At 41.3% G+C, this 12,780-nt stretch overlaps 1 protein-coding gene across 2 annotated transcripts in view; it reads left to right on the plus strand.

Moving 5' to 3' along the window:
• Window positions 1–12,780, plus strand: part of NCOA2 (nuclear receptor coactivator 2) — a 280,040-nt gene that overhangs the window by 212,710 nt on the left and 54,550 nt on the right. For both annotated transcript variants that reach the window (XM_065903337.1, XM_065903338.1), the window contains exon 5: window positions 10,912–11,015. In XM_065903337.1, the coding sequence (XP_065759409.1) occupies window positions 10,912–11,015 (104 nt within the window). The remainder of the gene's footprint in view (window positions 1–10,911; window positions 11,016–12,780) is intronic.

The raw sequence follows: 12,780 nt of genomic DNA on the forward strand, positions 1-12,780 counted from the left end.
ATGGCAACCCACTCTAGTATTCTTACCTGGAGAATCCCATGGACAGAGGAACCTGGAGGGCTACAGTCCATAGGATTGCAAAGAGTTAGACACGACTGAGCGACTAGGACTTTTATTTTCAATCTCTTACTGGAGGTACAGTGATTGTTCTCCACAATCAGTTTTACGTACATGTGTTAGAATCTGCAAATTCAAATCCAGTTTCTCTTTGTTGTGTGGGCAAACCTTGCTGTAAATTCTGTAATGGCATGTATTTGGCCTTCAAGACAAGTCAGATCCTTTCTTTTAGCCGGCTTAACTTCACATTTGATCTGGACAGTTCAGATGCCATCCTAAGGTGACAGCTCTTCATGCAGGAGATGAATCATTCATAACAACTCTGCCTGTCACTCTGCATGGTCAGCACTAATCACTATGCTCTCCCCCCAGAGCCCAAGTTCATAAAGTCCAGGACCTCTTAGAGATTAGTTGGGGGGCAAGGGGTACCGACATTTTGGTATGTAAAAGGACGAGTTCAAATCAAAATGCTATTTCAAACATTTGAATAGATTAAACTTCTGTTTCTGTATGATATAAAAATGATACTTGCTGTATCATTTTTTGTGATCAAAAAAATCACAAAAGTTCTATTTTTGTGTACTAACAAGAAACAACCAAGAATGATGGCTTGATGGTCACCAGAAATGACGCACTTTGCTTGTAGTAATTGTTCGAAGTGCCTGAAATGGACTTGATTAGATCTGTTGTTTCCTCTTCTCCCTAAACATTCACATAGGGATTACCTGGGATTTGTTTATGTCTTAGTCATTAATCTGCCGAATTGATATAAATGAAACTTCAGTTTTTAGAGATTTTTCGTCCACAGGAGATTTTGGTGGTTGCAAACAGTATGATTTTCTGGAGCCCACCTCTGACAATGGGCCCCGTATGTGCCCTGTGACCCAGGAAGTAGATGCTGAGGGCCCTGGCCCTCTCTGGTGTCTGACCACGGAGACCTCTCCCCAGGAACACTGGCCTCACCTTGAGATCACTTTGAGATCCAATTGCCTCAACCCCTTGCTAGTATGCCCTCCTCGAGCCTGCCTTCCGTGATTAACCAGAGCCATGCTACTCCATGTATTTGTGCAAGGTTCCCAAATTGTTATCAATGCTGCGCTTTACTAGGGTGATATGATTTAACATAATTTAATGTTTCAGGACTCTAAATTGGATGATTCTATGTTCTGTTATCAGCTTCCTGCATTAGGTGCTTGAAACTGGGAACACCTGCTTTTTAAAAAGCCTGCTCGAAAGGTTCCCCTATGACTACTCAAGCACAAGTGAGAAGCCGGGGTTCCAGGGTTGGCAGGCAGGACAGACCCCCCCCCCCCCCGGAAGTGGGTGCCTCCCTGTGAGATTGTTGGGGTCTCGGGCAAAGGAGAGGCAGGTCTGCACAACTCGCTGTACCAGTCTCTTCAGGAGACAAGCATCAGGTCCTGTGTCTGCAGAGAGAAACTGGAAGGAAAAAATATCCAGAGGGGAGAAAGTTGTGAGGAGAGAGCAGGCTAGCTGGTCTGACAGGAGGAGCCTAAAGTGAATCAGAGCAGGAGGCATGTCAGTGACAGGCGAGTGGGAGCCCGGGGGTGGGCATGGAAGAATGGCCCCAGGGAAAAGGAAGGTCGAGTCCCAGGCGGCGTTCAGTCTCACAAGAGGCATTCCTCTGAACATCCACTGCTAAGGGAAAGGGAGTCTTGCGATCGGAGTCCTGTGAACCCTGAACAAAGTGGGAACTTGCGGTGGAATTGGTGAGAAGGGTAAGGGGATGTCAAGAGACCAATCCTTCTTTGTTTCCCAGCCTCTCCCCCTCCACTCCACCTTTCTACCCTGTGCTTTTATTGGACACCATTGAGGTGGTAAGTTTCATGTTAGTAACTGAGTATCCAAAGTTAAATAACACATGATCCTTGCCAGCCTCTCCAGGGATGTCAGCCCTTCTCTGCCCAGCCTCACATTCCAGATGACTCATGTAGCTCAGACAGGGACCTTCTACTTGGAGGCCAGGGCTTCTCCCAGCCCACAGTGTGGGAAGACCAAGAAATCTGATGAAGCATTCTTCCATCCTGGGTCCCCAGCAAACAGGTGGTTTGTAGACATCTATCTGGCTTGCCTCATAATTTTTTAAGAGCTAAGCATGACTAGGAAAATCCCCGAGTCAGATTAAAAACTCCCATGATACCTAAGCTACCTTTTTTTTATGGAGCAATTTGCAACTTCCTAAATGATAGATTACCAGATGAATAAAGTTGGTCTGTTTATTTTTCTTCATCTCTGAAGTGTGGAAAGAGATGGTGCTTTGGTCAGTGAGAAGGTGCTATGTTGTTGTTTTTGTTAATAAAATCCCCGGAGTCTGGAAAGAAATACAAAGCACCCCACCTAATGCTGCCCAACTCCCCACCAGGATAGTCCTGATGCCCTTAACACTCACAGTCTCACTTCTGTCTCATCCTATTTCTACTTCATACTTGAACTACAAAAGTCAGAGCCTTAGACCCCCACTATGTTAAGTAAGCAGTGAAGCCCTTCAGAACAGCTCTTTCTAAAGAGGTACTTGTGAGTTTTAGATTCTGCGTATCCTGAATTTCAGCTCCAGCAGTAAAACTGTTCAATGTTAACACACGATTGAGCACCCACTGTGTGCCAGCCAGGGAGTAAAAAGACTTCTGTTGTCAAGCAGCCAGCAACGCTGCAAAAGGGACAGCTGTGGGAACAGATTAGTCATCTCACAGCCCCAGGGTCAGCGGCTGGTTAGGCACCAGGCCTTGCAGGAGCAGAGGAAGGGGTTAGCTTGATTGTTACGAGCTTCCGGAACAATGATCGGTCTTCAAAGAGAACAGGTGGAAGAGCATCTGGTGCTGATGGAAGAGTCAGAAAGTACCTGAAACCTTCAAACAGGATCATGCCACTGGGGGGAGAGATAATAAATATTGCTAGGGTGTAAGGTAGGACTGGGGCTTCCCAGGTGGCTTAGTGGGTGAAGAACCTGCCTGCAATACAAGGAGATGTAAGAGACATAGGTTCGATCCCTGGGTTGGGAAGATCCCCTGGAGAAGAGCATGGCAACCCACTCCAGTATTCTTGCCTGGAGAACAGTCCATGGAATTGCAAAGAGCTGGACACGACTGAAGTGACTGAGCACACACACATTCAAGGTAGGACAATTAGATGAGTTATGCTGTGCTAATTAACAGAATAATGATAGAATATTTCTAGTACTTAGGCTAAAGTCCTCTTAAGGATTTTAGAAACAACTTTTCATGTAATTTCCGTATTTTAACCCATTTATGAGAAGCTTTGCATGCTCCTGTGGTATCATTTTGTTGGCATTGCTTGAGTTAACATATGTGTTTGAGAAAAGTGAAACTTTTTTTTTTATAGTTTTGTCCTTTGAGAGACTGCCGTTAAATATCCTGAATGAGTGCTATATTCAAACTTCACCTCACTTCTCACTTCTTTCATACCTACTGTTTTGTTTTTTTTTTTCCTTTGTGTGGTCTCAATCTCACCTTTCAGCCTTCTAAGCAAATTCTGATTCCTCCACTCCTTATTCAGATAACTCCTAAAGCCTTAGCTGTCAGCACCCTATGAATTAGACTTAACTGGAACCAAGCAGTTCTCGGATTTTATTTTGCCCTCAGCTCTTAATACTCCATTGCTGGAGAAGATGCAGACAGAGACCGATGTTCTCACAATGGAGAATGAATGAATCCTGACAGCCTGGGTTTAATGACATGTACTTGTTGCCTTTGAGTTGATCTACCTGCAGTGCTTCTGAAGCTGTGTTGCCACAAGTTTAAACAATTTTCTTTTCTCTGTCGATGTGGTTGAGTTTGTGTCTGATTTCTTTTTGTTCTTTGCCTTCCAGGATCTGTCTTTAAATTTAAGGTCCTACCTCATAGACATATATAGACTATGTAAAAGAAAGATTCTGGACAAATAGTTAGATACATGCATGGTGTACTACGAAAGGTTATCCACTGTCAATTTTCCCTGTCAATACATTGAATATTGATAGGTAATATTGAAGTGGGGTGCTAAATAAAATGGTACATTGGTGATAGCAGATTCAGTGATAGTTCTTGCAACCAAAAGCGTTCTCTAGCCAGTTATACCCAGAATCTTTTCTGGCTACCATTTTCTCTTCCTGATCTGTGTGGTACATTCGTTTTTAAAGTAGGATGTGCATATTTCAAACTTATGGCATGATGGTTGGTTCCGTGTCAGCCGTTACACCTTCCCATTGATGGAAATGAAACCAAGCTTGTTGCTTTCTCTTGAAGCAAGGGAGCCAGAGGGCTTTGCTCGGGGGCTGGAGGAGGTATCCTTCAGATGGGTTCACTTTGCTATTCCTTCGTGCCGAAGGGAAACCATGATGCAGTAACACCAAACTCCCAAGTCAGAAAGAGAGGGAGGTGACTTGGAGCCGAAGTTCCTCCCACTCCCAAAGAAAGTGCAGCTGTGCGTTTTTAATATGCACGGCAGGAGATTTCAGCAGCCCGATGATATATAGTGCATTAATGTTGAAAAGATAAACACATTTGGAGAGCACAGGAAGGGCCTTGTGTTTTTATGTTAGCAGAATGCTTCCTAATGAATAAGAATGTGCTGCTGGCTTCACGGAGCCAGATGGCAGCTTTCTAATTTTAGTTGGGTGCAGATGCATAATTCTCTGGCTTTACCTTCTAGAACCTTAGAGATGCTACATCACTTTCCCTGTAATATTTTATCTGTAGTGCTTGGCCAGAAACTGCCTGTCATCGTCTCAATGACTTCTCTGCTCACTCTCGACCTGGGTCCCAGCACTGCTGGGTTGGACTGTCGCTTCACCTGAAATCCTCAATGCAGGAAAAGGTGGAAATTGTGGATGTATTCCCACTCAAGTGTTAAAATTTGTTGTGGAGGTAATTAGACTCGTCTTTGACGTCAGTCTGCTGAAAAATTGATAGGTATCTGGGTGAGCAACTGCACTCATTTTGAAGCAGTGGAATTAATTATAAAATCTGCATAAAGTATCGGGTTCCCTTTTAGTTGAAGGTGCTAATACCTTAAATAATACTGCTTCCATAAAAGCAGCTCTCCTCATACTTGACCAAACTTGGGAACAACTTTTCAACTCTTACTTGTTACATGTCAGGGCATCCAAACATAGGCAATGTTCAAATATTCTCTATGCATAGATGTAAAAATACTCCATGGGTTATTTTTCAGGTTATATATTTTTCAGAGTGAATCACTGATACTTGTTTCAATTCTGACTTTTTAAAGATAATTTCCATAAGTTTTCCATGGCTTCTTCAGATGATTTTTTTTTTTTTTTTAATGTATTTATGACATGTGGAATCTTAGTTCCCTGACCAGGGATAGAACCCACATACCCTGCATTGGAATCGTGGAGTCTTAACCAGTGGATAGTCAGCGAAGTCCCATATTCAGATGATTTTTTTTGAGAGAGAAAAAGAAAGAGCGTAAACGTCTTAAATAATGACCATATCACCATGTCCCTCTAATGGGCAGACATTAAATAGCACTTAGGTTTCTAAGTCATTGGTGGTTGTCGCTGCTGCTGCTGCTGGAATTAGAACAATTATGTGACTGTCCCCTGGGCCATGGCTGCCGTCCCTGTGAGAGGCAGGAATCTGTTCTGGCCATATTTTCCAGAAAGGCCCTGGGAGTGCATGTTCTCAGTTCAGTTGCCTAATTAACAAGTAGATGAGACCTTCTAATGTTATAAGATTCACTAAGTTACCCAAAATCAATGAATGATGTTCTCTAAGAATATGTAAAGGTCTTTAAGAAACATACACACATCACTTCATACTTTAAAAATAGCTTTATATGCTTTTTTCCCCAAGGATAAATAAATTTTTTGCTAAATCACAGTTTCTGTGTGTTTCTGTTCTCACCAGGAAATTTAAATTTTACTTTGTATTTGCAAATCATTTAAATATCTCGAGATTAAACGCTTCCCTACTCACCTTTCCTTTTGTTCTGAGAGAAAGCACAAGTAATAATTACTTATGAAGAAAAGCGTATGGAATATAATATTAATGATATTCTCCCAGTTTGTGGTATGACTCATCTTAACACAGTCCCTAAAGAGATGGGGTTTGTTCTTTGCTTTGAAACTGGAAATCTAATTAATTGGTATTGGATTTCTAGAGTGCCGGTGAAGGGAGGAAGGATGGGCTTGCTCTTGGAGCAGCCCCCCAGGAGGGAGGGTCAGCAGCAGAAAGATGAAGCCGCAGCCTTGGACAGTCGCTTTAATCAGAGCTTTGCATTTGTAACATGGGGCTGCTACAAAGACCTAAAGCTGTTTCGTGGCATTTTTGTCTTTAGGGGGGTGAGGAAGAAAAGGACAGACTTACTGTTTTCATTGTCACTCTCTCAGGTCATATTCTTTACCTAAAAAGAACAACCTTAATAATCAAAGTGCAGAAGAACTGGAGAGCAGGGCATGGAGGAGAAAGCTTTTTGTAGGCTCTGAAAATTCAGTTTTATCATCTCTTTTTTCAGTGTAAGAGTTCCACCTGTAATAATGCGATTTCATAAGGTTTTGATAATTTGAAACGATCTGGGATGATCTTTCAGTAAACTGTGGAGTTTACTGAAGGATATTTTTGTAACAGAATATATTTTTATGGTTAATGGATGCAAAATATAGAAAAGTAAATATAATTTGTGACCACTGAGAAAACTGCCTAATTTAAAAATATTAAATAGTATGTTTTAGTATAGTAATGGCTGTTCTTACAGAAGTATAAATATATCTAAGGATTTAAGCTTATTTATATCTGGGACATAAAAATAGCATACTCATTCTTGAAATGCTCCCACAAAATGCCAATGTATGTCCGGGTAACATGACAAGATACCTCAAAGGAGTTTTTTTCTTCCTCCTGTTTGACTCTAAAGCCCAAATGAACTTTGCACAGAGGTGGTAATTACTTCATGAAAAGTACCCAAGTAGTATAAATTCATGGCCAGTTTAAGTTAAGATTCAGATTACCTTGGTAAAGCCATAGTTCTGTGTATTTTCTATCACTTCATACTATTGAGATTTTAATATTGAGAAGTTGCCAGAGCACAAATCTAATACAGCATTGAATAGATGACAAGTTAACAAAAAATAAATAAAAATAAATGTGTATAGATCTTCAATGAGGACAGGCATAAAGGACCCTACATTCTTTACCCTTTTTTCTTATTTACTTACTCTATGAGTAGTGAATAGTTCCCATTCTCTGAGTAAATATATGAATGGCATTGTGTGAACATTGAACATTTTAAAAGTTCTCTTGCAGATACTCAGTGGCCTCATCTGGAATTTTCTTTGCCTGCACACTAACATAATTTCAGATTGACCTTGGGAAAATTTTTGTTGTTTTCATCCTGAGTCCGGGATTCCTAAAATTCCAGCTTAGACAAATTGTTGGCCATCATTTCTGAACACTGGTTTCAGAGGCCAGGCTGAGATTTCCCCAGGAACAGACGCCACACATCCGTTGCTTTTGCCATGCACTCACGTAACCCACAGAATCCAGCACCACTACAGGGGATGTGAAGTATTTTCAGCTCTGTCCAGTCATTTAAAAAAAAAAAAAAAAAAAGTCTCTTTTTTGAATTTAAAGTTAGTTCCTCACTGTACAGCCCTGACTCAGTAGATGCCCCCTACCCCCTGCCCCCAGCAAGGTATATCCGCTCATCCCACAAGGACCCTTCATCCCACCTGGACCGTGAGCATGACTGAACACATAGCAGGACCCCAAGACACATGGACAGCATTCCTGGCCGGTTTTCCTCATGCCAACCCTGCATTCTCTGTGAGCACCTGTTCACTGCTGCTTTCCTCCTTCCAGAAATGTATCAGGTGAATGTTAGAAAGAGGGAAAGAATGACATGGTTGATGACTGCAGTTTTTCAGGATGATAATTATTTTATATCCAGGCTTTCCAGTAGAGCCCAAACACATGTTTTGCCCCCTCTGAATCATCTCTTACATTAAATTTTAGGCCCTTAACCTAAATTATGATCTGTAGATTCCTAAAGATGAAAGAAAATGATAATCTCATGCTCTGTATTTTCTGATAAGCATCAAAAATTCAGTGCCTGAACACATTGCTGGAACATTTGGAATACTCCAGTCTGAAAGTCTGTCACTGTTTAGGAACCTGCATGATTGAGTTTTTCCAAGTTTGAATTTTTTAATTCCACAAAATACTGAATGGATTCAGGAAACTTTGGGGTCTTCAGCATGATAATCAGATCCTCAAAATGTAAATATCTCACAAGGTATATTGATTGTCTCTGAAAGACTTGGGAAATAAGGTACACGGAGGTAATAAATAATTCAAGGATTATTGGTAATGTTTTGTAACAACTTGAAGTGGACTATGATGTATTAAAATGTTGAATCACTTTATTGCACACCAGAAACTGATTTGATATTGTATATCAACTCTTCTTCAGGTTTTTTTTACCAAAGGACTTGGAAATGGATTATCAGAAACATTGTCATTTTGTATTATTTTGCCCTAAAATGAGGCTGAGGATTACTCAGTCTGCACAGTTTTAACACTCCTACACCTGAATGCCACCACATTGAAGACAAAAAGTAAATAAAAGGGAATGCATGGACATTTATAATATCTATTACATGACTTTTGCGATTCAGTAGTCATGAAACTCAGGGATCCTTTAGGCCTAAACCTGCAGAGACATCACAGGGCAGGACTGTTAAATCAGAGGAAAAGTAGGTGAAGCAGCAGCTGACGGTGCCTCTCCTGTCCCTGGATTGATGTGGGGAAGGGAGCAGAAACTGAAGAGAAATATACAGCTTCTCAGAGTGAACTGGGGGTGGGGGGGGTATGCCCCAATATGTATTTACTTGGGGGTTATTTGACAATGAAAACATTTCTGGGAAAAATGGGGAAGGGGGAAGAGGAGTGCCTGAGATCCCGCCTGCCCCAGGTGAGAATGACTGAAGCACTGGGCTGAGACCAAGCCAGCAGCTAGCGCGAGGGACCTACAGCCGACAGCTGGGGAGGGCAGCACGGAAAGATGAAGGGAGGACTAGCACATCCTCACATGCTGAGTTATAAAGGCTATTAGACAAGTCACAGCTCTATTTATAGCCGGTCACAATTATTCAGATCTAAGCAGGTGAATCAGGAATGCCGCAGAGTCACTGAGGAAACAGATACTCCCTGCTTCTGACCTCTGCCTTTGGAACTCAGTCAGGAGCAGCTAATAAAGACAGATATGCTAGTAGTAAGTTATATTTGTAAGCTACTTTATGGGTTTTTTGGTTTTGTTTTTCCTTGTTTTTAGCTGTGCTGCACGACAGGTGGGATCTTAATTCCCCAGCCAGGGATTGAACCCATACCCCCTGCATGGGAGGCTCGGAGTCTTAAACACTGGAACACTAGGGAGGGCCCTTACTTTCTGGTTTTTAACGTGTGTTTTACATATCCCATTTACTCCTGTCACAGCCCATGAAGCAAGAAGGCAGGAACTAAGGCCTCCAAAAGTTGAAGTGACATGTTCTGACTTGTACTAGTGGCTGAGCTGAGACTTGAACTACACAGGCCCTCTTCCCTTTTCCACTGATACATATGCATGTGGAAGATTTTCATCAAGATTTGGAGGGCCTGCATAATTCTTAATTATTTTCTATAGGCTCCCAGGTACAGATTAAGCTTTACAGGCTTTCGCAAATACTGTGTAAAATCTTCTGTTACAAAAAAAAAAGAAGCAGGGTCTGCTAAGTTCATGAAAGCAAGTTGATTCTGAGTACTGCATTGATTTACAGTTTTCTTTGTGGTTCAGTCTCTCAGTCGTTTCCGACTCTTTGTGACCCCATGCACTGCAGCACACCAGGCTTCCCTATCCTTCATGTCCTTCACTATCTCCCAGAGTCTGCTCAAACTCATGTGCATTGAGTCAGTGATGCCATCCAACCATCTCATTCTCACAGTTTTCTTGACTTGCATTTAATTACAGTGATAACATGCAGTGTAAACAAGGCTATAATTTATTCCAGGACAAATAATTGGCACATTGTGTTGTGTTGTTTTCTAGCAAATTGTTGAGATGTATCTTGTTATGCTTTAAACTTTTCTTGGTGTTCTCGAAATAACCCATTTGCATATACATTGATGACTGTGCATCTGTTTCTTCCACGAGCCTTTTCCATGACGGAATGTCTTCCCAGGCCTGGTGGGAAGTTGCTTTGCCCATTTGAGTCCAGGAACCCAGGCTGCGCATCTCTGAATTAGATGAAAGGGCTGCCATCGAAATTCTCCGAGTGCCTGATAGGATGTCTCACTCTCTGCCTCATGTCGTTAAGCACCTTCCTCCAGACAGGGGCCAGTCTTTCTGGTTATTCTAAATGTGAGGGTGACAAGAGGCGGGACAGTCCAGAAGCCACAGGAGCGTCCCGTGGAAGCAGCAACAGATTCCTTCAGACATATCTCTGATTTCTCTCCTGAAGCCTGAACTGCAGGCTCCTGGTCAGTCATACCTGCCTGGGGAGTCTGCAGAAAGTCCTAATTGTGCTGCAGCATATAACAGTTTTGCAGTCTTAAAAAAAAAATGCTTGTTGGGGACTGGCATGAAACCTCTAAACTCATTTTATCGGCAGCCTGAAAGGGGCTCTGAGCCACAGGTCCTGGAGGTGAGAAGTTAATGTTCTAGCTCCCACTTCCAGCAGTTTCTCCTGTGCCATGGCAGTGGGGATGTTCTCTAACTCTAACTCTTTACAGTCTGATCTGATCCTGCTGAAGATTTTTTTTTTTAAGTCATAACAATAAAAATGTTCTTGTGTCACTCTGTCCTTGAAATAGCACACCAGTTAATTCACACTCGTGTTTGTTGCAGAGAAAGCAGCAGCTGCCAACATCGATGAAGTGCAGAAGTCAGACGTATCGTCCACGGGGCAGGGGGTCATTGACAAGGATGCGCTGGGGCCAATGATGCTGGAGGTATTTCACCCTGCTGTTGATCTTCCCAGTATTCTGTTTAATCTTTCAGTGAATGCTGCTCTATTTAAAATGGACCACCAATAAGGTCCTACTATATAGCACAGGGAACTCTACTCAATGTTATGTGACAGCCTGGATAGGAGGGGAATTTGAGGGAGAGAACGGACACAGGTATATGTATGGCTGAGTCCCTTGGCTGTCCACCTGAAACTATCACAGCATTGTTAATTAGCTAAACTCCAATCTCAAATAAATAGTTTAAAAAAAAACACCAAAATTCATTTAAGGCTAATCCACATTTACTTTTCACTCTTAAGATGGAAGTACTACTGACCTCTTGAGCTCACTAATATGTATCTAAAATTTACTCCTGGTTCCAGCTTACATACCTTTCAAACTGATAATGTAGAATTAAATTATAAATAGATTAGAATATAAATTTGACCAACTTTAAGTGCTAGTTGAGCAGTCATTTCACAAGCACTCATGTTCAGGAGTCCTGTTAAATTCTGTGATATATTGTGTTTTGAAATGTTGCCAGAATTCTTAGATTTTCACTTGTGCAAGTACAGGTACTTATGTGTACAGGCTAAAATTTGAGGACCAAATGGAGGTTTACACTTTTTATTTATGCTACATGAATCTAGATTATTGATTTCATAAAGACAAAAATTGAAGTAATATTCAGAACTTTAAAAAAAAAAAAAGAACTTTTAAGATAAGCATCACTGCAATGAGTGGTCTTAACTGCCATTTCTTTTTGAGGGGGGCCAACCTTTTTTTAATTGGAGTATAATATGTAATTGTTTTACAGTGTTCATTTCTGCTGTACAACAGTGTGAATCAGCTGTGAGATTGCATATATCTCCTTCTTCTTGATTAACTGCCATTTCTTTATTAACTTTAGGAATCCTCATGACCAGACTACTATCTAGAATTTGTTAAGTCCCACTTTCTTATTTTATTAACCCAGTACAGTATTAAGCATCAAATTCTTTGCTGTACCTATTCCAAAATTAAAATTCTGGATGTAGGCTATGGTAAGATGAGGGGAAAAAAATGTCAGTGAATATATAACAAGAAGCAGAGGAGCCCTGAGACATAAATTATGTCAGTTCTCAGGATAATTTACTCTGCTGATGATATGATGAGGTTGAAAATTATCACATGGCCAGAAGGTCTGCAGCATTGCCATTGTAGAATTGCTTCACTGGCAGCCACCGCACATATAGAAGAAATTAGGATTTTTAAAGCAAAGATAACCAGTTGGCGCATAAGATGATTTTTATTTTTAGAAAGTCTAATTCTGTGAAAATCTACTGTATAATGGGGCTTGGAGACACAGAAAAAAATGTAAAGATTGTCTGACCCAGTCTTTATTTTTAGAGATGACAAAATTCAACCCTTGGGGCTACCCTGCTGGCCAAAAGACTTTAAAGGACCCTATGTTGGGCCCTGCTTATTTCTCTTTTATCACTGGCTTGAAAACATGTAATGACAATTTTTAGAGAAAAAGCAAAAACACACTTAACCTGATTTTCCAGAGCTGACAAGGCACTGGAAGACCAGAGAGTGCTGCTTCCTACTTGATTCTTAGAAGCAGCTGAGAAAACCCTTAACTAGGCGGACTCTTAGAATTCGATGAAAGAACTGGAAACAAAATTCATTTGGAAATGATGGGGAATTGTAATTATTACAGTTAGGAAAATCCCATATACCTGTGTTTATTACTTACTTTGGGGGTGACTTAAAGTAGGGTGGAAGC

This window comes from Muntiacus reevesi, chromosome 12, assembly GCF_963930625.1.
Source record: "Muntiacus reevesi chromosome 12, mMunRee1.1, whole genome shotgun sequence".
Taxonomy (NCBI): domain Eukaryota; kingdom Metazoa; phylum Chordata; class Mammalia; order Artiodactyla; family Cervidae; genus Muntiacus; species Muntiacus reevesi.